The 23,907-nt window shown below is 40.6% G+C and overlaps 1 protein-coding gene across 3 annotated transcripts in view; it reads right to left on the bottom strand.

Annotated features, from left to right (window-relative positions):
- Gli3 (GLI family zinc finger 3) overlaps window positions 1-23,907 on the bottom strand; it is a 266,280-nt gene that overhangs the window by 233,474 nt on the left and 8,899 nt on the right. For 2 of the 3 annotated variants that reach the window (XM_027409397.2, XM_027409398.2), the window contains exon 2: window positions 18,276-18,440. In XM_027409397.2, coding sequence (XP_027265198.1) covers window positions 18,276-18,399 — 124 coding nt within the window. In that variant the 5' untranslated portion in view covers window positions 18,400-18,440. Of the gene's footprint in view, window positions 1-1,134; window positions 1,252-18,275; window positions 18,441-23,907 lie in introns of those variants that run through there. The other variant, XM_027409399.2, reaches the window with a different exon arrangement.

The raw sequence follows: 23,907 nt of genomic DNA, 5'->3' as shown, positions 1-23,907 counted from the left end.
GGAAGCAGGGCAAAGAGCAGCAGATGGCACTGAAGTTTTGGGAAGTTCCTGTGTGGTATTTTGCCACACAGGAAGAATACTCTGGGTAGAACTGCCTGGAAAAAGAATTTACTGACCAGTAAAATTGTACACACAGAAAAGGGCATACTTCAAAACCCATGAAGTCTTTTCAGTCTCCAGGAGACGTGTTTTAAAAAGAATTCTCCACCAGGCATATGCATGCCTATGTATCGGTTATTTCTGACCACTAGAAAAGAAAACACACCTCTGGCAAAAAAGACCTAGAGAGAAGTAGAAGAAGAGGAAGACACAAAAGGAGAAGAGGAAAGATTAGCACACACTATTTAATGTTAGAAACAGTAAAGATTTCAAAGTCTGCATAACTTGCCAGTATACTGTCCCATTGTGTGGGCAAACATTTAGGCTGGTCCATGTCCTGGCTATAGATAATTCTACAAGGAACATGGGGTAGGGAAGTCTTTTCATAGACTGATTTGATATTGTCTCTTTTAGATTTCCACACTGCCAGTGTGTCCTATGTAAAATCCCGAATGTCCATTCTCTCTGCTGTAACCCACTGAGACTAAAAGGCTTTAAAGCCAATGAGATCTCATCACTACCTCCACCCACTCTCCTAAGGATGTAGCTCACAATGGGACCCCACAATCTGGCCTCAATACACATTTCCAACCACCACCCTCTCCCACCCCAAGCTCTGATCTACTGATCATAGACCTAATGCATTAGTCTTTTTGTAAATGACCAATGTCATCCCTACCTCCAGGTCTTTGCTCACATGGCTGCTTCTATTTGGAATGTCTTTCTTCATCTTATTCTCTGGCAGTTCCCTGTCTCTACTCCTTCAGTCCATGCCTTCACTGCTGACATACAAAGATGTTAACTTGCATAGTACCTGTTCTTTGAGGCTTTCCTTTGCCCTCTAGAGATACTACTTACATTGCATAAGTGAGTGTGCTATGATTCGGCTATTAACTCATCTAATTACATGTATCTTGAGAGTAGACCCCACATTTTATTGACCTGCACAGTTCACATAGTGTGCAACACTTGGCAAGGATTTTAAAGAGTTTGCTGAGTATGGTGCACTCCTGCAAAACTGTGCCTCGCACTTACAAGCATGCCTGTAAGTCAGACTGAAGGTGTCAGGAAGATACCATGGTCCAGGGGTTGCTACATTTTCTTTCCCTTCACTCTGTCCACAGCCTCTCCCTTTGTTCCATTCTGAATATGCTAAAGAAGAAAGAAAAGGTTCTTATTAGACAGAAATCCCCTGGGCAGGTTCTAGACATGAAAAGTTCTATTGTATGTGTGATTTCCCTGAGACACTCCTGCAGGGAAAGAAGGAAGTTCAAATTTCTCTACAGGCAGGCGTCTTCCCTACTTATTGGCATAGCTGTGGTAAACTCATATCTCCCCAGACAAAAGACCAACCAAATGCTAGATGATCTGGAATAAATAGGAGTCACGTCTCTCAATTATTTCCAAAAGCTGAGAGCAGACTGTGGGCCAGCTTTCAAGGGGTAAGGTTGGGACTTAAGAAAGCACTGCAATTACACCTTAGTTGGCAACACTTCCTACCTTCAAAAGCTTACATAGATGCTGCTTAGCAGTCTCAAAGAATTGTGTGATCCATCTCTCTATAAAGTTATTATCACAGCAATGCATCACATAGAAAACTCAGGCCACATCTTTCACATGAGCTTCTTTCAGGCTGGCTGTGACCTGTACAATCTTAAGACTAGCATCTCCAAATCACTAGCCCAGTAAGGTCACCCCAAAGCTAGATAAAGTTCAGTTCCAATAGTCATTTGTCCTTATTTGTTGATGTCAATGTAATTCCAACAGTGATAGAGCCTCAACATGCCCCCATCCCTGGGAGATCTTAGAAGGAAAATCCACAGGGTAGCTACTGTGAACTGATAAAAATGCAGCATGTTACTGAGGGGCTGGGGAGGGTGCTGTTGCCTTTTCCTGAGAGAATAGAAGTTATTCAATTCAGCCAAAGTGCTTATCAATGTACGTGCAACATTCAAGTCAAGACAGATGAGACAAAAGTAAACATAAATTATTTCAAGAATATGTTAAAATAGAACAGGTAAAAAAATAGATCAAACCTGGTAGGTCTTGCCAGCATTATATCTTATGTACTTTCTTATAAGTGACATTTAAAAATAAATAAATAAGCCCTTGTGGAGATGAAGGCAGAAGGTTGACACCAAAGCAAGTATGTGTTTGTTTGGCTCTGATGTCTGCCTAGGAAGAAAGCAACTGCACACACATATGGAAAAAAAAAAAACTCAGACTGTTTCCTGCAGATGGGATAATTATAATAAGGATAATAAGGCCTACAGATGCTTACTATTGTTCCAACAAAATCTTAGAGGTACCCTGGAATCATGACTGTTTTCAGAGAGTAACATAAGCACCCACGCACCCACCCCTAGACCTAATACATGCTAATGCTTAGTCAGATTTGTTTGAATTACTATTCTTCAAAGAAATAAAATGGTACAGATATAGATGAGCCCTCCTCATCTTATTTCCCTTCTACACTTCACAGTTACAACTATTGCTAATATTGATTGCATCTATCCATAGTTTTATACTTTTACTATATGTATAGGTTCATAAACATGATTCTAAAAAGGTGTTTCTAAAGTTCAGTTAAATTACAGTCATGAACTATTGAAAACAGAAGATAACAAAAGATAAATGAACACTGTTTAACAAAATATATTCCATATACTATATTTGAGAGGGTACAATACTGACAAAAGACCAGTAACATTGATCAACAAAATGAAATAATTCATTCAGAAAAAGTAGCAAATTGATATATCAGGGAAATATCAGATAAAGGTCATGGTTATTTCTTCAGTGCTAGAAGATTTGGTAACCATTATCCCAAAGAGCTACAATCCCAATAGTCTATCATCTATCTTTCTAACTATTATCCATTCACCTATGCAGAACATTTCAAGATCCACATTTCACAAAATGAATGAGGACATGGCTAGTGACAGTTTTAAAATGTGATTAAGTCTTTTATTCATCAAGGACAAATTAAAACCAAACTGGTTAGTGCTGCATGGACAACAGAAAGGCTAAGATTGAAAATAAGTAATTTTGGCAAGAATGAGCAACAAGACAGAACCACTCTAGAAAACGGTCAGGTAGCATCTATAAAGCTACATATGCACACACCTGAAGACAGTGTAATACCATTCTTCATTTCATACCCAAAGGACACATGCCAGGTGTACCAAAAATACCAAAAGACAGGCATTGAGAACCTATGTTCCTAGCAAGCAAGTACTGGAAACTAGCCAAATACCCACCAGTGCCCAGATGAATTAGAAGCCAGTGCTTCTGTCTTCATCAGGGCACTGTATTCATTGTGTGCTCACCTTCAGAAAATTCATCAAGCTGCTCACTTTCACAGCACATACTTTTGTGTGTCATACTTCAACTAATATTTTAATGAACAGTTGAGGTTTTAACCCATCATATCTTATTAAAAGATATTTCACTGATGTTGGTATCTCCAAAAATGTTCACTCACACAAACAGCTGAATGGAAATGCAAGCTGATACATTTCTCGAAGCTAATTCAGTATAATTAAGTAAAGTGTACTCAAACAATAAGAAATTTGTTGAGAATGATTTTCATCCCATCATTCACTGAGGAGAAAAAGGAAAAAAGAAAAAGAAAACACATAATAATAGGAAAAATGCTTTCTGCATAGGTTCACTTAAAGGCAGCCAGTTAGAAAGTGAATGGAAAAAAAACACAATAAATAAATAGTAGTAGCAAAGGTTATGTTCATGATTCTCTTTATGACATTTTTAATTTCCCCAAGAACAAGAACTCCTTCGATGGAATAAACCAAGTTTTATGTTAGAGGAAATCAAGGAACAATGCCCAGCACAGATCATTCTACAGTGAATAGGTGCCTGGCCACTGGGGTGAATAGAGGTGTACTGTTCTCAGCTCTCGAAGAAAGGTGTTCTCAAATGAATTATTACAGTAACTACCACATAAGGAGCATTGCAGCCCTTCTCCAGGTATCCCTGTAAGGAGTGACTTCCCTTGCTGGATGAGCACTGGTGCCTAACTGTTGAGCCACAATGTTATCCCATCTTTGCCTATGAATTCCTGCTTGAGGGTTAAATACAAATAAAGGTTACAGGGCTGGAGAGCTAGCTCAGAGGTTAAAGCACTGTCTGCTCTCCCAGAGGTCCGGGGTTCGATTCCCAGCACCCACATGGCAGCTCACAACTGTCTGTAACTCAAGTTCCTGACACCATTATATAGGCATACACATGCAGGCAAAACAACTACATAAAAATAAAATATTAAAAAAAAGAAATAAAGGTGACCTCAGAGGTTCGCAGTTTAGAAGCTTAGTAATCAAATTTTATTGTATTCTTGGTTTTATTTCTTTTGTTCACCCCGAAAAGTTTAAAGAAACTAAATAAATTAGCAACACAGAAGTTTGCAAAGTAACTGCAGATGTTCAAGGGGCTGGGGCTGCCAGCCTCAGTCACATAGTTACCATGCCTTTTCTGGCCTATAAGCAGACATCAGGAAGATGAGTGCAGGATGCCAGGTCAGTAAGATGGTGCCAGGGCTACAGAGAAACACACAGTTCCTAAGTGAGAGCAGCAACACACCTGTGATTATCTACATAGCAGCCAGAACTAAGAGCATTTGTACCTGAAACTGACATCTAGAGATTATCTTTCAAAACACCCAAAATGGTTTGACCCAACAATGTGATGGTCTGTTTTGTTCTCAACAAAATCCTATGTGATTTTCAACTTGAGATGGGCGTATACATTGGGTTTATACTGTTCAATTTAAAGAGAATTCTAAAATACCTTTTTAAAGTGAGATCTTATTAATTTATTCTTCTCAAGCTGCTTTTACATACCTGGCTTCTTTCCTGCTATTCTACATTCTTCTAAATTCCTCTGGAATTAAAGCGAATGTCACTGCAACAGAAGATTGGAGGTGAAGAGTTCTTTTCATCTATGTGACCAGGTCCCTCATTTTTAGTGATAAGTGATGTCCAAGTATGAATCTCTTGAATTCTTAATAATGCATCCCCTGCAAAGTTAGCAGGGTTACACCATTGCAACGCTGCACGGAAGGAAGATTCAACCTCATGTTCCCTAAAATCTGAGAGGCTGTCTTCTCATATGTGATCAAACAGCATTCCTGATCACTCCACCAGTATATTCTGGAGAAAAGCTAACAGTACCCAGTGCCCTTAGTAAATAATAGGTCATAAAACCCCTTAAGGTCTCAGGAAGTTAAAGAAAATGGGGGAAGGTTTCAAAGGGTCCCCCCATATCGGAGGCCTGTCCATGAACTTTCAGGATGGTGAATACAACAGCCATGTTCTAAAAATGGCTCACTTCTCTGATATACCACAACAGTCTCGAGGTTGCTACCATGCAGGTCAGTTGTTCTTGTTCATGACTAAAGGAGGTGGCCTTTCCAAGACTCAGGAGACTGACTGCTTATTCTTTTTGGTTCTATAAGCACATATAATCTATAATCTCTCACTTCTAAAATGAAAAATTCTCCAAGCTTAAATGAATACAAAACCATACCAACATATAATTCTATATATAATTGGTACTTGTATTGCTAACACACCCAAGCATTCTGAAGTTTCCATATTTAGTAATCACTTTATCCCTGTCCCCAGTCCAATCATTAGAAAAGTAAGAAGAGAAATGAGCTGGAGAAATGGCTCAGAGGTTAAACATCTGTACTGCTCTTCTAAAGGACTCAAGTTCAGCTCCCAGCACCCTGTCAGGTCGCTAAGCTTTAACTCCAGCGACAGGAACTCTGACACCCTTTCCAGATGCATGGCTCACATAAACATACCTACACACAGAATTTAAAAACAATAAAAATAAATCTTTTAAAAAAGTAAACAGGATTACCACCTTGTGCTAAACCAGGGAGACCCAGAAAGAACAAGCAATAGTCGCTTTTAGTGACTTTTCTGCTGTAGCACTAGACAGCATCAGATGCACGGTATACAGCGTTTTGAGCTCTACATTTGTCCAATACTCAACCAAGAAATATGCTGATGTATGATAAATACAGACAGATGAGAGAAAGAGAGATGATGGATAGACAGACAGGCAGATAGATAAATTTATATACATTTTTTACACTTTGCATTCCTCCCACCCACTTTATGGGTAAAACTAATGGACATTCTGATTTTGTATAAAACAGATCAAAGAAAATGCTTTAAATTTATATGAAAAAGTTTCCCATTAAGATGGTAGCTATTGTTTTCAAACTTGATTCCTTTTAATTATGGAAAAAAGCCCAAGGCTTTGTCAAAGGCATATGTTTTCTATAAATCAAAACATAAATAAATGTAAGATTATTTCACTGGGCATACATATGGTTTTTGCTAAGTAAACTATTTATAAAGCACTGTTAGCCTATACAGGAACTGCTGTGAACGTTTACAGGAAAGGAAATTCTATTTTTTCTATTTATTTATTTAACTTTATTGTATGTGAGTATTTTGCCTGCATGTATGCATGTGCACCACATGCCTCCATAGAAGTCAGAATAGAGTACCAGATCTCCTGGAATTGGAGTTACAGATGGTTGTGTGTGCTGGGAACCTAACCTGCGTTCTCTTCAAGAGTAGCAAGTGCTCTTAATTGCTGAACCACTGTTCCAGTCCCAGGAAAGCAAGTTTTCTGTTGCTCTGAAATTTGTCATGATTTGAAAACAATCTTAGGCATATTAATTTTGGGGTTTGGAGGCTTTTTGGTTTTTGTTTTTTAAGGCAGATTTGGCTTAAAACTATGAAATGGGTCACTGTGTGTCTTTTAGTTCTTGGACACTTCGAAGAAATCCTCAAGTGAAGATTAGAGTCCTATTTTATCAGGAAATACTTACATTGTTGGAAGTCCCATTACTTTATTCTGTTCCTGTAGAGGTTCTCTTTACAGGCAAGGATCCAGACCAAGGACATTATCACTGCTAGCAGAGTAAAAGCTATTCCACCAAAGAGGAGTCTCAGACAGCCACTGCAGCTTCATACGTAGCTACAGCATCATCTTCTCTCCAAGGCTCATTTTCACTCTCTGACCTCCTGACAGAACTGGACAATAAACATACTTCCAACCCTGCTTAGATTAGACCTTAGAATGAAGTTTTCTGTGAAAATAAAATTGTTATGAGCAAGCATGTACCAAGTGTGTACCAAGGATGTACTAAGGGTCTTTAACAGTCTGCAGCCACCATGGAAGGTAGCAGCAACCTTAATAAAAAATGAACATTCTCCATTTTCCATTTCACTCTTCTTTCTTAGGTCTTGATGCTTTCCAAAACAGACCCTTTCCCTGTGGTCTCAGCTGTAGGTGGAGCTAAGGCAACGGCTACTGTGCAGTTGTATGGTGACCTCTCACTCTCTCCTGTGTTCCCTTTCAAGCTACATCTTCCCCCACTGTACAACTTGTCTCATCTCCACGTAAGACAGATACATGTGATTTTATTTTTAAAGATGGAGCAGAGAAAGGAGTTATCTTCTCAAAAGAGAGTGGGAAAATGTTAGGCACTTCCCATAAAACTAACTCAGAGGATCTTAAAAACTGCATAGGAAACACTTAACTTTCAAAATCAATAAAACTTTTATTTCCATGGGCTAAATCCTTAGCATGTACCTATCTTTGTAACCAAACTGCTTTAGAGACAAGGTGGATGTCATTACTTCTAAATGGCTGCCCCAGTTCCTTGATCCAATGCATAGACAAAAATATTTATTAAAAGTATAATTAAAAGAAAAGTTGCTTATAAAATGTGATCAGAGTTTCCTCAAGCTTAAACATGGAGGGCCACGGGTGTGACTCCATGGTATACTTTAGCAGTTTTGCTAGTTAAATGCTAGCAATCCTAATGGTCAACACGAATGAATTTGAAATTATAAGGAAAAGCCAAATTCTCTAGAACTTCTGGTCCTAATCAATCACTGGAGATCAGTGACATCATTGATGCCTTTGATCACAGATCCTCTTTCAAGCTAGGATGGGCTTCATTGATCCTTGCTGGAGCAGAGAAAGGAGAAACACCTAGGAGTACAACCCACTGTGAAACCCGAGAAGTCATCAACATCCCCTCCCCTCCCTTCAGGACAGACAGAAAGGACATTCCAGGGCTGCCCTACCCCAAACAATGGAGCTCCCTCATTAAATCCAAGCCTAATGCCCTCTGACTAGGGTTCTCAGAATGCTTTAAGAGAGGAAGGGATGATAAGCTTCTTTTTCTTTCAAAGAGCCTAGGTTATGAACTCTCAGGCTTCATCTTCTTAACCAATAATACACCTAACCAGGACTACCCCCCCCCACAGCCCTCTGATGGAAGGGGTGTCCTGTGCAAATGTGTTCTGCCATTTTCCCCATCTCAAAGTACTTAATATATAATGCAGAATCTCCATTTCTACTTAAAGATTTTTTACTTTATGAAAACTACTATTTTTAAATCAATTTTGCTATATTTTAAATTTTCTACTTAATGAGTTGTTTCATAGTTCTAGATGGATCAAAAAGAAAGCTCCTGAATATGCTGAATATGGTGTTGATTTATACAAATTTCAATACTTGAGCTGCTATCCAAATGCTACCTCCAAAACGCTTACTTGGGAAATGAAAAGTTTAACTGATCCCACTGTTTGTCCTCTCCCATCCTTGTTTGTAATACAGTCTAATTGAGCTTCAGGAATACTAGTGGAATGTAGTTTATTAGCTCCCTCATCAGGTGATCAATGATTTCATTAATAAGACAGATAACAAAACTGTCATATCATCGGCACTGTTATGAAAGATGAGCCTAGCTTCCTGCTCCATTTTCCAAGGTCTAGGCTTCTCTGTGGCAGCTTGGAGTCCATTCAATATTTTCCAACGACAGAGAAAAGTGAAAATCCATTTTGAAACCAATTTCAATTAGGATCCAGAAGCTGTTATCACAGATGTCGCAGAATGGGCCCGTAAGTGGAAATGTCGCCTATCCATTCTGAAATGAAACCTTATCAGGAGCTACAAAGATGGCTGGGGACAGCCTATCTGTAAATTACTTTTCGTCCTGTGTTAACTCAGCCTTAGCTCTGTCACATGGAATTCTTTCTATCCACTAGTAATAATCTAGTGACTAAGTAGACACAGCACCCCAACAAAGTCAGGCAGGGCTGCCCTTTTAAACATGGGTAAAAATGCACACACACTTAGGCCTGCAGGCCTGCAAAACAATAGCCATGCTTTCACTGGTAGAATTCAAAGTTTATTATGGGAAATAAAAGAAGCCCATCTCCACCCATTGCATTCCTAGTGATTTTTCAATCGCAAACTCCAAGGCTCTGTTATTTCATTAATGCAGCACCCAAGTCAGGAGGCTTTTCTCTGGCATCTCTCAGTCTCCTTTTAGCAAATTATCCCATGACGGCGGATTTATTCAGTCAAAGACCTCGGACTTTGAGAGGCAACAAAAGAATCAAGAGACTTTCTGGTCCACCTGCCTGGCGAATGATGAGGCAGGGAAAAGTCTCCCCCAGAGAAACCAATCAAACCATTGTGTGGCACAGTCAGACCTTTTCAGCTGTCAAGCCGGAGAGCTGAGAGAGATGAAAAGAACAGGGATGGAGCTACCATTTACAGAACCATGTGGGAATGGTCTCCGAAGATTTCATAATTAGGATGGAACTCAACTTTCTACAGCTGAAGGGGAAAAAGAAGAAAGACCAAGAAGAGGAAAAAGTCAAAGAAAGGGTGGGGAGAGCAGAATAGGAAAAAAATATCAGTTTTAGGGATAACTTTATATAAAATTTCTCTACCTGAGACGAAGTCCTACCTATAAAAGCAAAGGAGAAAAAGCAGCTTCCAGAAATAAAAAGGAGTGGTGGGGGAGGAAGAAAGAGAGAAGGAGAGATTGGCCTTTCGACTTAGAGAAGACTTTCTTACTTTTCTTCTGCGTTGTAGGTGTATTAAATATTAAGATTCTAATTGTCTCATGCAAATAATTTAAAGTAACAAAACAACAACAGAAAGTCTTCATCAATTTGGCTCCTTGTAGTTGTCAACATAACATGGAATTTTAAATTGGCCCAAAATACACCTTGCCTGTGCTCTCAAAACAGAATCAAGTTGACAGGTACTAGGAAGTGTATTTCTCAACAGTACTGCTCTAATTAAATGTGAAAAATACTAAAAGACCAAGAGTAAATTTTACTCACAGGCCTAAAAGACAGATTTTGTAAAAACATGAAACACACTTTCCAACAGCTACTGCAATTTTTACACCTCCTCTCACTTGCCAGTGACTCCATCAAATGAATTAATTAGGAAGCTGGCTTTAAGGCTCAAATATGTGTTCAATTTTGGGGAGGGGACACTATTATGCCTTGACTATGGTCAGGTTAAATAACCTGGATTTGTCCAGAGTCACGAAAAGATCACCACAAAGAATGATTTTTCCCACAGATGAATGTAGGGAATAAGTGTAAGCAGAAGCAGGCACACTTGGAAGTGCATCTGTGCACATAATGAGACTTTGCAGCACCACCCTGCCTCCTGCATGCTTTTCAGAAATGGAAGGGCCCCGGCCTGGGTACAGGATCAGACTGGTAGGAAGTAGAAGGCCACCAGCAACCTCCCAGAGGGAGTTTTCCTCCCTCAACTGGCCTCCTGCCCCTTGAGCTTCCACTATTTGGTGGCTGTTTCTGATTCTGACCAGTGTGTTTCTGAAATACAAACTGCCCACACCACTTGATCGAAGCAATCACAGGCAACCCAGGAACTTTCCAAGAGCAGACACATGCCGTGCTCTTTATTCTACCAAGGTGCCAGAACTGGGCAAGATGGGAGTGCTATCTGCTGTGGACCAACCTGAGCATCTACAAGTTGTTCTTTTAGAAGAAATCTAATACTGTGACTCAAAAGTGGGAGAACATGTCTTAATGCAGCATCTCAATGCAAAACTAGACTCCATCCAATATTCTCACTGAGTATTTGCAAATGAGCATCTGATTTATTTAACCCTCGGCAACACTGGGACCAACAACTTGACGTACCATTCCCTCGTCTTGCTTACTGACCTGCTAGTTTAGAACCCCACGACCACATGTCTGGAATTTATGCAGAAAATATTGGGTTATTCTCCAAATCAGATTAAAGTTTAGCCATTCCTAGATTATAAACAAATGATACTACATTACTACATTGAAAGAGTTTGGGACAAAATTTATTAGTGAATTAAATCCTGCCAAATTATACCCAGTTACTACCAGTGGATATATCTGTGTCCCCACTGTGCCAGTCAGGAAGCATGAGGCCCTAGCCCAAGATCACATAATACTTTTCTGGCAGGGCTTAGGTTCAAACTTTGGCTTTTAGCCACACATCAATATTAAGTGTCCTGCTCTGAGGTCTGGCAGGCCTACACAAATGACTTCCCAGTATTAGTCCCCATCTGCTGAGGTCTTCTCAGCCACAAACACTGTGCTGGGGAAAGGTGTAGAGGGCAAGGCAGATAAATGAGGTGCTATTTTACATAAGTTAAATAAAAATTTAAAATTAAGTGTTAAATGAAGAAAGGCTGAGTCGGGGGAAGAATAGAAGAAAACAAGAAAGTAGATACCATAATAGAGGGAGACATTTTAGGTTTACAGAGAAATCAGGCACTAGGGAAATGTCTGGAGATCTACAAAGATGACACCAACTAACAATCTAAGCAACAATCTAAGCAACAGAGGAGAGGTTACCTTAAATGGCCTCCCCTGATAATGAGATTGATGACAGACCTATATGCCATCCTATAGCCTTCTTCCAGCAGCTGGTGGAAGTAGAAGCAGACACCCACAACTAATCACTGAACTGAACTGGAATCCAGTTGCAGAGAAGGACGCGTGATGAACCAAGCAGGGTTCCAGACCAGGCTGATGAAACCCACAGAAACAGCTGACCTGAACAACGAGGAGCTCTTGGTCCCCAGACTGATAGCTGGGAAACCAGCATAGGACTGATCCAGACCCCAGGAACGTGGGTTATAATGAGGAGACCTTAGAAATCTACGGGACCTCTTGTAGTAGTTCAGTACTTATCCCTAGTATAGGTACGGACTTTGGGAGCCCATTCCACATAGAGGGATACTCCCTGAGCCAAGACACACTGGGGTGGGCCTAGGCCCTATCCCAAAGGATATGACAGATCCTGAAGACCCCCTATGGAAGGCCTCACCCTCTCTGGGGAGCAGAAAGGATATGTGATAGGTAGGGTTTTAGTTGGGGGGGTTGGTAGGGGAGGCGGGGAGGGACAGGGAACTGGGATTGACATGTAAAACAATCTTGTTTCTAATTCAAATAAAAAAAATCTGAAAAAAAAAAAAGAATACAAACATGAATCACAGGATCTTTAGGGTAATGATACCATTCTATAGGTACTGCAATCATGGACACATGTCAAAACCTATTGTTGTGGTTAAGAGTATTACCTTTCCTGAAATCACCCAGGCTTAAAACCTCTCAATGACCTTTGATTCTCTCCCTCTCTCATGCTCCTGTGAACCCCAATGCAAACTGCAGACTTGGGTTAATGCACCATTTCTACGAACAATACATAATGCAAAATATTAGTAAGAAGGAAAAGGGAAAATAACTTTCTGCTCAAGTTTTCTATGAACCTAAAACCACTCTCACATACAAAGCTTATTAATTAAAATTGTAATGATCAAGAAATAAAAATTTGGGGGCTGGAGAGATGGCTTAGTGGTTAAGAGTAGTGGCTGCTCTTCCAGAGGACTGGGGTTCTATTGCCAGCATCCACATGGCAGCTCACACCTGTCTGTAACTCCAGTTCCAGGGGATATGCACATAAAATAAAGCTAAAGTTTAAAAGAAATTTAAAAATTAAGTATTACGCAATTTCCAAAATGACAGAAAAAATACACGGAGAAACTGAAGACATGCATTTGAGAACTGAAGGCAAACACATGGTGATATTAGCAAAATTCTCAGTCTGTGTAGAAGAACATGAACAAAGCAAAAAGCCCTTGCATTTAATCAATGAGCAGATCAGAGTCAGGCTAGTGTCAGATTTTAGACGATAGCTACACATTAAGCTAATGGCTCTGGGCTTCATCCTGTAGGCAGCTGTGAGTCACTGAAGATTCCAGAACAGGGACTTAACAGCAAGAATCACAACACTGCTAATCTGGCAGGAGCATGTGACAAGCCTGAGAAGTTCAAGGTGACGAGCAGAAGGCCACTTGAATTGTCATGGCATGGTGGGCTGCAGGAGAATATGGGTGAATGACCAGAAGGAAAACTAACGGGAGCATGAGCCTGGATGGGGGTCAAAAGGAGACAGTGAGGTTTCAAGCCTGGATGACTGCAGTAAGGACAATATAGTTAACCAAAAAGGAAATCAGGGAAGCTCAGGGATAAGTGGATTTGGAGCCCAAGACAGCATGCTTAAGAGAAGAGTAATCATCATCAGGTAGCTGGGTTTAAAAAAAAAAGTTCCTCAAGTAGAATAAATGTAATTAATACACACAAGCTACACTGCAAGCAGCATGGCATTCAGAGAGGGGTGCCTCACCCAAGAAATGGACACATGCATGTTACTCCCAAGGCAATATGCACAATGAGTTTTCAAGAGTTAAGAAATCCAAATAAATTTTTTTAAAATTATGTTCTCACAAAACCATTATCTTCCTCTGTTCTGAGTTAAGGGGGCTTTTAGAAAGAGGGTAAAGACCTTTGTTTCTTCTTTATTTTGTTCTTTTACCCATCCTTCCTCAAGCTGAGCAGGCTTGGTTAGACTTGTGATTTAAGGAACATCTTGGAACCAGCGAGCTCATCATTACTTCTGCCAAACATTTTCCTTTTCATCTGAAAACCTGGGCAAGCGAGGTGGCTCAGAGGCTAGATAAAGGCTCTTGCTGGCAAGACTGATAAACTGACTTTAATCCCTGGGGCCAACATGGTGGAAGCAGAGAACTTCTCCAGAGAAGTCCTGGGAAAGTAGATGTAATTATTACCTTGCTAAGTAAATAAGGAAACCAAGACTCTAAATTCACACAACTAGTACTCAGCATCACCAAAACGCAACCTAAGCTTTCAAACCCCAAACCCTGTATTTCCTCATAAGAAACCTATAATGTAAAGTGCATGCACCTGAAAGTCCCTCCCATCCATCTTACATGTGACAAGAAAAGAGATGTGGAGAGCAAAGAAATGTAAAGAAATATAATACTCAAAACTTAAGATCTATCTGGAATCAACCACCAGTCTACTTCTAGGCAGACACTTAACTCTGAGAAAAGGTCAAGGTGATACAAGTGTATGTGAGGAACAATGAACTTCAATTCAAGCTTTCAACAGAAGTAGAAGTCATCTCAATCCTAGTCACAAAACCAACAGACGTGACATACGTCACATCCTTTAACACCTATGTACCGCACAGTTTGAAAGCACCAATGTCAAAAAACTTAAGCAAAAGACAGAAGGAAGGAAGGAAGGAAGGAAGGAAGGAAGGAAGGAAGGAAGGAAGACAAGCACAGAGAACACCCTATCAATCTATCAACTTTGGTTTCCCACCTCATCACAACTGGGTGAATTTCAGCTTTCTATCAACTTATAAATTATCTCAGTAATTATCACAATCTCAAAACCACAGCCTGGATCATTTATGATAAGTTTCCATCCTCCTTCTTGAGACATGGTCTCACTACGTAGCCCTGGCTGGCCTGAAACTCACTAAGTAGAACAGGTTGGCCTCCAGCTCACAAAGATGTGTCTACCTCTGCTCCAGGGTGCTCAAATAATGTGTGTGCTACCATACTTTTCTTGAAGCAGAGTAGCAGGCCTATAAGAACTATCAAGGGATTAGTAAAAAAATGAGGCAAAACATTTTAAATTAAACATTCAAGTCAGAGAAAAGTTTTATAGGCTAATTAGAACATGTAAAGCAGAAGAAATGTGTACTTAGAACTCATTACTTAGAAAACACAGTGTGAAGTGTAGGAAGTAAGGAGTCATGCCAAAACAGACGATAGAAAGCATTAATTACAGTTTACCTTATTAACAGACTTGGACATTCTCAAGTCAATATGAGGCCTAATATCAAAACGCACACTCCTATGTATGAAAGTCATCCTGTCAAATGTCAAGTACAATCTCTTAAATCACAATTGCGGTTAAAAAACATTCAGAAAAGTAAATGCCATCCCCTGTGTCATTTCCATTTCGTGACTAGTACTTAAAGTATGCACCCAGAAAACTATGTACACAGTATGGCTCCTGTGTGAAGATCAGCAGAGGCTGTCCATGCACACGTATGTGGACCCAGAAATGCTACAGACAACTAATTTGCCCTGGTTTCTTTCCTCCATATAAGATTTAGAGCAGTCTTTTTCACTCGTGTTATTTTAAATTTCAATCTCATGTAGCAAATGTTTATTTACAACGCTATTCAGGGTTTGGGGGCCATACATTTTGCCTGTGTCTGTTTAAACAAAATTCTAGGAGCAGACACTCAACTGAGAAAAGCAAGAAAACAGACCTGTAAGGACAAGCAGAGGAATGTGCGTGGTTTGGCTGAGATGTTCACAATCAAGAACAAATTATACCACATAATGACTGGAAAAGTTAATTAAGTCAATTTAACCAATAACTTCACCAGTAGCAAAACTTTTTTTTATTTACTTTTAATCATGAAATGGGTAGAATCAAAAATGCATACTTTATATTCATTTGGTTCATATATCTTGATGTCTGAATGAAATCTTTTAACTCTCTGGTTACTGACTCAATGTCAGAGCAGTTGTGAAGAAAGCAGAACCAACTGCAAACAGGCACAATCACTGTGCGGCACATTGTGGCATCTCAATGGCTGCAATTTCTGTCAATGACCTCAGTGTAGGTACCTGAGCACTTCTAAACTGCTTGTAGAGAAATGGGGAGATGGAGAGACAGACTGATGAATAGAAAGACAACAACCACAATAATACCTGATACAGGCCAGCACACACAGAACACCAATCTTCGCAAAGCTGCCTAACAAAAGTTTTAACCCAAGTAGCACAGAACTAAAGTCTATACACTCAAACATTCATCTGCATGACAAGGCAGAGGTGAAGAGAAGGAAGGTTATTTTCTTGGAATCAGCCTGTTGAGTGGAAATTCATGTCTTAGGAGTAACATTTCCATTTTTCTTCTGTTTCACTGGAGCTCTCTATTGTCCCCAAATGAAAAGTCGTGAATTCGTAGAAGAACAGGAATATTGAAAAACTACTCTGCCACAGATCTCCTTCAGACATGAGCCCCACAAACGTGACCAATGAGAAGGAGTTAGGCGCGTTGAGACAGGTTGTAGACCTCAAGGGCACAGGCTGATCAGGTTAGGAAGGCAGCAGTGTGTGTGGCTTAGCAAACAGGCCTGTGATTATGCCAAGTACAGGACTGATATTAAGACTGTCCTTCTGGCTAGTTTTTGCTCCAGGCCTCCAGGCCACCACTGGGCTCAGGTTTGTAATGTTCCAGTCACCTTTGACATGGTTATGAGAGGAACCTTTGGTCAAAGACTGACTGACAACAAGCTAAACAGCAATGGAGAACCCCCGGAGCATATGTCTCAGTGTGGGAGCAAGATTCACAGAAGCAACAGCATCTTCCCCACCAGGGACCACTGATGAGACGCCGCTGGGGGCAGTGGTGTAACAACATCCTCAACCAAGCTGCACTGGCTTTGACCTGTCCTTGCACTCAGAAATACCCACACATACTGCTGTATACTCACCTCCTCACTCACATGCCATGAAGATGAACAAAACTGGTGTTTCATGAAGCTTAACAGAGACAGCACTTACTCTCATGAAATTAGTATTAAAACCAGTAAATAACCAGCACTTCATATTTGCTTCTACTCATAAAACAATGAGCCTAATTTTTATATATACCAGAAAAATAAAGAAACCAAGATAGCATGTTTCTGAAGCAGGAAATACTTTTCTGTAACACTGGAAAACAAGAGACAAGTATTCTGGCTGTGTTAAATTAAATAAGCTTGAGCCCTGGATTTAAATGCCACAAAATAAAGGAAACAATACAGACAAATTTTCACACACATGCAGGTAAAGTGAATCCATTATTTTAAGTCAGACATAAATATATCTCCCTGGAGATCAATGGAAACCTGGACTCATTGGCCTGCAAGACTGACAGCCAGCTACCTCCCTCTGGCTATGTCACAGTCCATAGCTATGGTAAAACCCTTATAAAGTGCTGTAGACCTGAAGCAAAGCTGAGCATGTGGGTGGGCACAGATCAGCAGCCAGACTCCTCAGTAATCCTTGTCCTCAGAGCTGAAGGTTCTGGGCTATAGTTAGCTTTCAAATCAACCTCACTCTTCAGTTGCACATTTAAAACAATAATAACTCAGCCGGGCAGTAATGGAGCAAGCATTTAATGCCAGCACTCAGGAGGCACAGGCAGGCGGATCTCTACAGAGTGAGTTCCAGGACAGCCAGGACCACACAGAGAAACCCTATCTTGAAAAAACAAAAATCAAATAGATAGACAGACAGACAGATGGTCAACCTTGTAAAATGTTCTTGGAACATATAAATTATAAAACCACAGAGGAGACAGAGAGTTGGGTTGGGCAGATCAGTGAGCTGGGTCATGCAGGACAAAAACTAGGAGAGTGAGCCAACATATTCTTCCTAGGGGCACACAGAAATCAGAGTGCAATCCAAGGAGAGCAGGAATGACTGAAGCTACAAAAATCAAGGGCATTAATGGCCTACCTTTCGGGAAAGTCTAGAAAGGAAGAGAATATCACAACCCTTCAGCCTAGTTTTCCCACTTGTGGGATGCTGGATTTGATACTCAGTGTCCATGCTTGAACTGAAATGCTTCTCAAAACTATGCTTAAAATGTAAAAAAAAAAAAAAAAAAAAAATCCTTACCAGACTAAGCAAGATAATTTATGAAATGCCAAAACAAGAACTTTTTTTTTAATAAACAACCTACCACAATTTATATCCCGAATTTTACTCTGAAGAAAGCAAGCAGCCTGCCCAGACACCATCCTTCGGCCCATTTGCGACTTTAACCTCTCCTACAACAATCACTGGTTCAGGTGTGGATGCTCAGTTCAGGGGATGCAGAGAACACAGTGATGCCTGTGGCTTGCCTGCTGGGAACTGTGGGGTCACTTACCATTCGAAGTGGTACTGGAGGCCACCGCCTTCTCACTGACATCTGCTCTTGTGGAACACTTTCCGATGGAATTCTCAGCTTTCTTCCTCTCAGTGGTTGTGGAGCTGTGGGACTGGGCCTCCATAATGTCTTCTCATTCCTTCAGCTTTTTTCTCAAAGGGATGCCTATAAAACACCACAATGCCATCAAATTCTCAAAATAACAGAAGGAGAAACCTTTATTTGAAAGCCTCCTGCATCTTCTAAGGAGAGGCTAAAGGTTTCGCGAAACCTGAATGACATTTCTGCAAAGGTTTTTCTGGCAAAAATACTTGATAGCGTTATTAAGAAGCCAGCCGAAGTTGCATGAAGTCGAGTTCTCCTATCTCCTAGGTGATCCCAGCCTTTGCTATTTACAAAGGAAAACAGAACAGCTCACAATATCCAAGTTTTTCCTCAGGTCCTTCTAAGCATGTTATCAAATGATTCAAAGCAGCGGTTCTCAGCCTTCCTAATGCTGTGACCCTTTAGCACAGTTAATCCTGTTGTACTGACACCCCCACCCATGAAATTATTTTCACTGCTACTTCATAGCTGTAATTTTGCTACTGTTATGAATTATAATGTAAATATTTTTGGAGATAGGGGACTGCTGAAGGATTTGCAATCCACAGGTTGAGAACCACTGATCTAAATTTCAATTGTCAACATTTTAAGACCCAAGTGTCCCGTTACTCTTAAGACATGTAACATTTCTCTTTAGGTGATCGGTCACTTTCATGGGAAGGGCACTAAGGGAACTTCCAACTCAGAAGAAAGTTTGTATTTCCTAATTAGACATTTTAAAGAGCACCTAGCAACCCTCCACAGAGCTCTCAGTCTGGGGAATAACTCGACCAAGTAGACTGTGATTTCTGCTTCTTCCACTAAGACTCCTGAATTGTAATGCACTTCTTAACCTAAAAACATCCAGGCAAACTGTGTTCTTTACATTTTCTTAAAATGAGAACATTAATTCATTTGAGTTCATTTCCTGAACAAAGTTAATAGGATAATACAGCTCCATCCCATAACAAAAAGCCAAAAGGTGAGGAGAGCAAAGGCCAACAATACTTAAAAAATATGAAAACTCAACTATAGACAAAGTCAGGTCATCTGTCTTTCACCAGCTCCATCCATGGGATAATAGTCTCAACTAATCATTCATCAATTTTCACTCTAGCACATGCTTCTTTACAGTCATGTTCCATAACTACAAAGAATACTAAGATGGAAAGCCCACTCTCAGGCATGTCTTCTTCAAGAGCTCTAGACTGCAACACCCATGGAAGGCATTTCATCTGTCTAGTCATCTGCTTATTTTCTACATGTAGTAGACACCACAATGTTCAATCAAAACAGTGATTACTGAAATAAAATAAACAGGTATTTAACTGGCAAAAGTAAAAATGCCAGAGGATATATATTTAGTCAGTTTTAACCCATGTTTGTAAGGGAACTGTAAATTCTTTAATGTACACCATATCCTCCCCCTTGACCTAGAACTCAAGCCACTCAATGATGGCTTCAGAACCAAAGGCTGCACACACAACACTGGGACACTAGTTCTTCCATTAACTTCCTTTTTCAAAAGTACTATTGCCATTTCCTTTAACACACACAAATGTTTGTAGAATAACAAGAAAAAATAGGTACTTATCAAATGAAAGACCCACTCTGAATTGAGAAGCATATTCAGAGAAAACAATGAAAACCAAGAAGTCAACAGTAACCCGCTGGACGGCATCCCACACAGGCTACCTAAGGATGCCCCAGGAGCTGTCCAGCGCAGTCCTGGGCAACCTGTGCTCAGACTCCCATAGAAGCACTCAGCTGCTTTCTTTCAGGAGAGAAAACCAAATAGTAAAGACCTTCTTTCTAAAAACACCCTTTAGCCTAGAAGTCTACACTTACTTTCCAAGAGATCACAGACCCTCAAAAGCTTTTCCATAAACCTGCATAAAAAATCCTCTAAAGAGAAACTTTCCAGCCGGGTGTTGATGGTGCACACTTTTAATCCAGCACTCGGGAGGCAGAGGCAGGTGGATCTCTGTGAGTTCAAGACCAGCCTATTCTACAAGAGCTAGTTCCAGGACAGCCTCCAAAGCCACAGAGAAACCCTGTCTCAGAGAGAGAGAGAGAGAGAGAGAGAGAGAGAGAGAGACTTTCCATAGTTGCTTATACCTCTTAAAAAACAAAAACTCAGAATAGAAGGCTCAGTGGGAAAAGACACCTGTTCCAAGCCTAACAATCTGAGTTGGTTTCTGGAACCTCCATGATGGAAGGAAAGAACCAATACCCCCAAGTCATTTTCTGACCTCCCAATGCAGTCCCATAAAAACAAAAAACAAACAAACAAACTCAGAATAGCTCTCTTTTAATTCTCTCTCTGAATTGATTTTGTTTGTTTGTTTAAGGTGAGGTCTTAATACACAGTCTAGTCTGGCCTCAAACTTCCAACACTCCTTTCTCAACCTCCTCCCTCAGAATAATCCTCAGCCATATTACAGAACTGCACCACCGCATCCAGCTTTAAATATCATCTTTGAAGTCTATCCAAAGGCTGGGGAGATGGCACCCAACTTCAATTCCATCACCCAGGAGGCAGAGGCAGGAGAGTTTTTGTGAGTTCCTGGCCAGCCTAGTCTACAAATAAAGTTCTTGGACATCCAGGGCTACATAGAAACACACTGTCTCCAAAAAAAGAAAACAATGATCAAGTATACCATAAGAACAACTCAGCCTAATCCACAACGCTCCTACTCCAAAAGTGTCCCTGAGTAACCATTAGTACCCACATTGCTATAGGCTTGCTGGTTCTCCAGCCCTATTGCTGGCACAATGCATCTGTCATGAAAAACAGCAACTGGAAGCCTGTAACTGAAGGAGCAGTGATTGTCAAGATCACTATAGCTTCCAAGCAACTACTCTGCACATTTACTTTTTGTGCAGTGCTATGTATCCATGAGAGGACCTCTTCAAAGTCTTCCTTAACTACAGAATGAATTAAGTATATCCTAGAACACTGAATGCACAGCCTACACAAACCTATCTTAGCTCCAATTGTAATGATAAAGAACTGTGTCTAGAAAAGAAAAAGTCTTTGCTGAACATCCATCTCCCTGCTCCAGACAGGAGGGAGGCTTATGAGGAGAAGGCTTCTACCTTTCCAACAACTAATCCATATACAAATGTTTACTGGGTAAATAAAGGTTCGCCAGAGACACCATGACTTCTAAATCTGCTGGGTCTTGAATTTTAAACATCCTTGAGCTAGCTACATACATCATCATCTTCTATCTTAAATATTTTATTGAAAACTGACAAATTATATAAAAACCAAATTTTTTACTAGGAATCCTTAATCAAAGCTTCCAACTCTTTGGCCACCATAACCATCTCCTGCAAAACTTACACAGCTTTATTAGCCAAATTTAGGTAGTGTATCAAGTTTAAAATTCAGAAAGAAAACAAAATACACAAAGGAGCCAGATCATCCCATCAAGAGATAAGGATTCCAGTAGGAACAAACAAGTCACCAAAGTTGCTTAGTAAACCTGGATTTTATGTAGTTGTTGGGTACCCCTCAAGGCAAAGAACTTCATTTTTAAAAAGCGATAACCTTCCAAGAACTCATCACAGTAGAGAAGGGCCCAAGTGCCAAGAGGCACCGCCTGAAACCTACTAATTAATGGTCTTGGAGAATACTAATTCCGGCCCGTTTGAAATAGATTTCTTAAAAACTAGCCCCTTGGTAACTTAAAGAGTCTACCCGCTTCTTCTATTTTGACAACTTATTTTTGGATCTCATTAATTAGCAACTAATTATTTAAGTGTAGTCAATGCTTGGTGCAGGGCTATAACATGGCAACCTGCCAAGGCAGACATCTGCTTCCTGTATAGCACCGTGAATTTTATCAGCTTATTTTACTGATAAAAACACTATTTTGTCCTTGTCACAAAGAGAAAGCTTTATTTAATACCATGGATGCCCACATCCCATCTAACTGCTGAAATGGTGACTGCTTCTCCCTTCAGGGTGGCTCTCTCATAGGACATTAAGGGATTTGGAAACACAGACCAGAGTTGACCCCTGCTGGAATGCTAAGTCCTGTCAGGTTGAAACACTACCCTACCATTCCCCTTAGAGCATAGAGTAACTGAAGAATCAAGGATAGTGAGAAGTAATTCCGATTCACTTCAACTATTTTTCTCTGTCGAACACATGCCACTATTTTTCAGATATGAATGAAATCAAGACTTTCCTCCTGAGGCAGTTTCCCTGTTTACAACTGGGGCCTGTCCCCTTCAGTCCTTGACCACTGATACATAACATGCAGGACTGCAGGCAAACCACTTGACTTTTTCTGGTTGGTTTTGTTTTGTTTTGTTTTTTCTTGTGCTTGGTGGTGGGAGTGGGGGTGAATCTGAGTCCTAGCAAAAGAGGTAGGAGCAACCAGTCGCCCAGGAAGCCTGCAACTAGCATTTGCCTTCTAAGGTCTTAAGTTTCACAGGTTAAAAAAAAACGAGGGATGAAAGCTCCTTCCTGGAGGCAAAACAACCAAGGCTTTTTTTCATTCAACTATTGCAAACCTTTGGTAATTTCCCAGAGGCCAAAGGCTGGAGCACAATTAATGTCAGACCCTATTTTAAATCTACTCCCTCCCCTACTAGCTATTTGCCTGCAGGTACATCTTTTCTTTCTAAATTGTAACTGTGAACCTGCCTCAACCTCCCCTAAAATCGTGCAATAAAAGCTTCTTAAAGCCACTAGGAATAAGGATTGTAGTGTATGTTCCCTCTGAAAGCAAATCTTGGAGGGGAGGAGTACACTATGTTTTCAAAGCTCTTTCACACAAATGCCTTGAGTCCTCTCAAAGAGTCACCATCAGGGAGAGGGGCTGCCTCACAGTGACTGATCATCTTCAGAGAGACACAGAGAGACAGGCCCATTTACTATGGGAATTCTTTTGAGCAGGCTGTGGTTGCTGCGGCAGGCCCGTTAAGTCTGAAAGCCTTCTTGGAGATTTCTGGTCCTGACACCTCAGATCAAGCGAAGTCCATCTTTCACACCTTTAACCACTTTCACTTCTGAGTCTTAATTCCTCTTCACCCACAGTTCTCCAGTGCCACTGGCTGGCAGCGCTGTACTCTGTGCCTGCGCCCTGGCTCCATCTCTAAGTCACTGCAGCCTTGGCATCTAGAGGTACTAGAGAAGGCTCTCAGTACAAGGAGAGGTAGGGGAGATGCTGCAGGCAGGATAGACTCCCTAAAAAGCCTGGGGGAAACTGGCCCAGGATCAGGGCTCACCCAAATCCTTCTGCAGAACATACGGGTACCCTTCATCAATTTGGATCGGATTAGTTGATCTTGTGCTTCAGGAATTCATGGACACTTGCAAACTCTCTCTCTCTCTACCAAGTCCAGCAAAATGTCCAACAGTCTGTTGGGAGGTGGGGTTGTTACATCAATGTAGTCTGAACTAGCTGAATTCAGAGGTATAACTCTGTGTGTGTGTGTGTGTGTGTGTGTGTGTGTGTGTGTGTGTGTGTGTGTGTGTGTTGCACTATAGTAAAAACGTTGGGGAACACTTAAAAAGCCCGCAGGAAAACAA

This window comes from Cricetulus griseus, chromosome 3 (assembly GCF_003668045.3).
Source record: "Cricetulus griseus strain 17A/GY chromosome 3, alternate assembly CriGri-PICRH-1.0, whole genome shotgun sequence".
In the NCBI taxonomy this organism is placed as follows: Eukaryota; Metazoa; Chordata; class Mammalia; order Rodentia; family Cricetidae; genus Cricetulus; species Cricetulus griseus.
The sequence above is the reverse complement of the archived record's forward strand: the minus strand, read 5'-3'. Positions and strand labels throughout refer to the sequence as shown.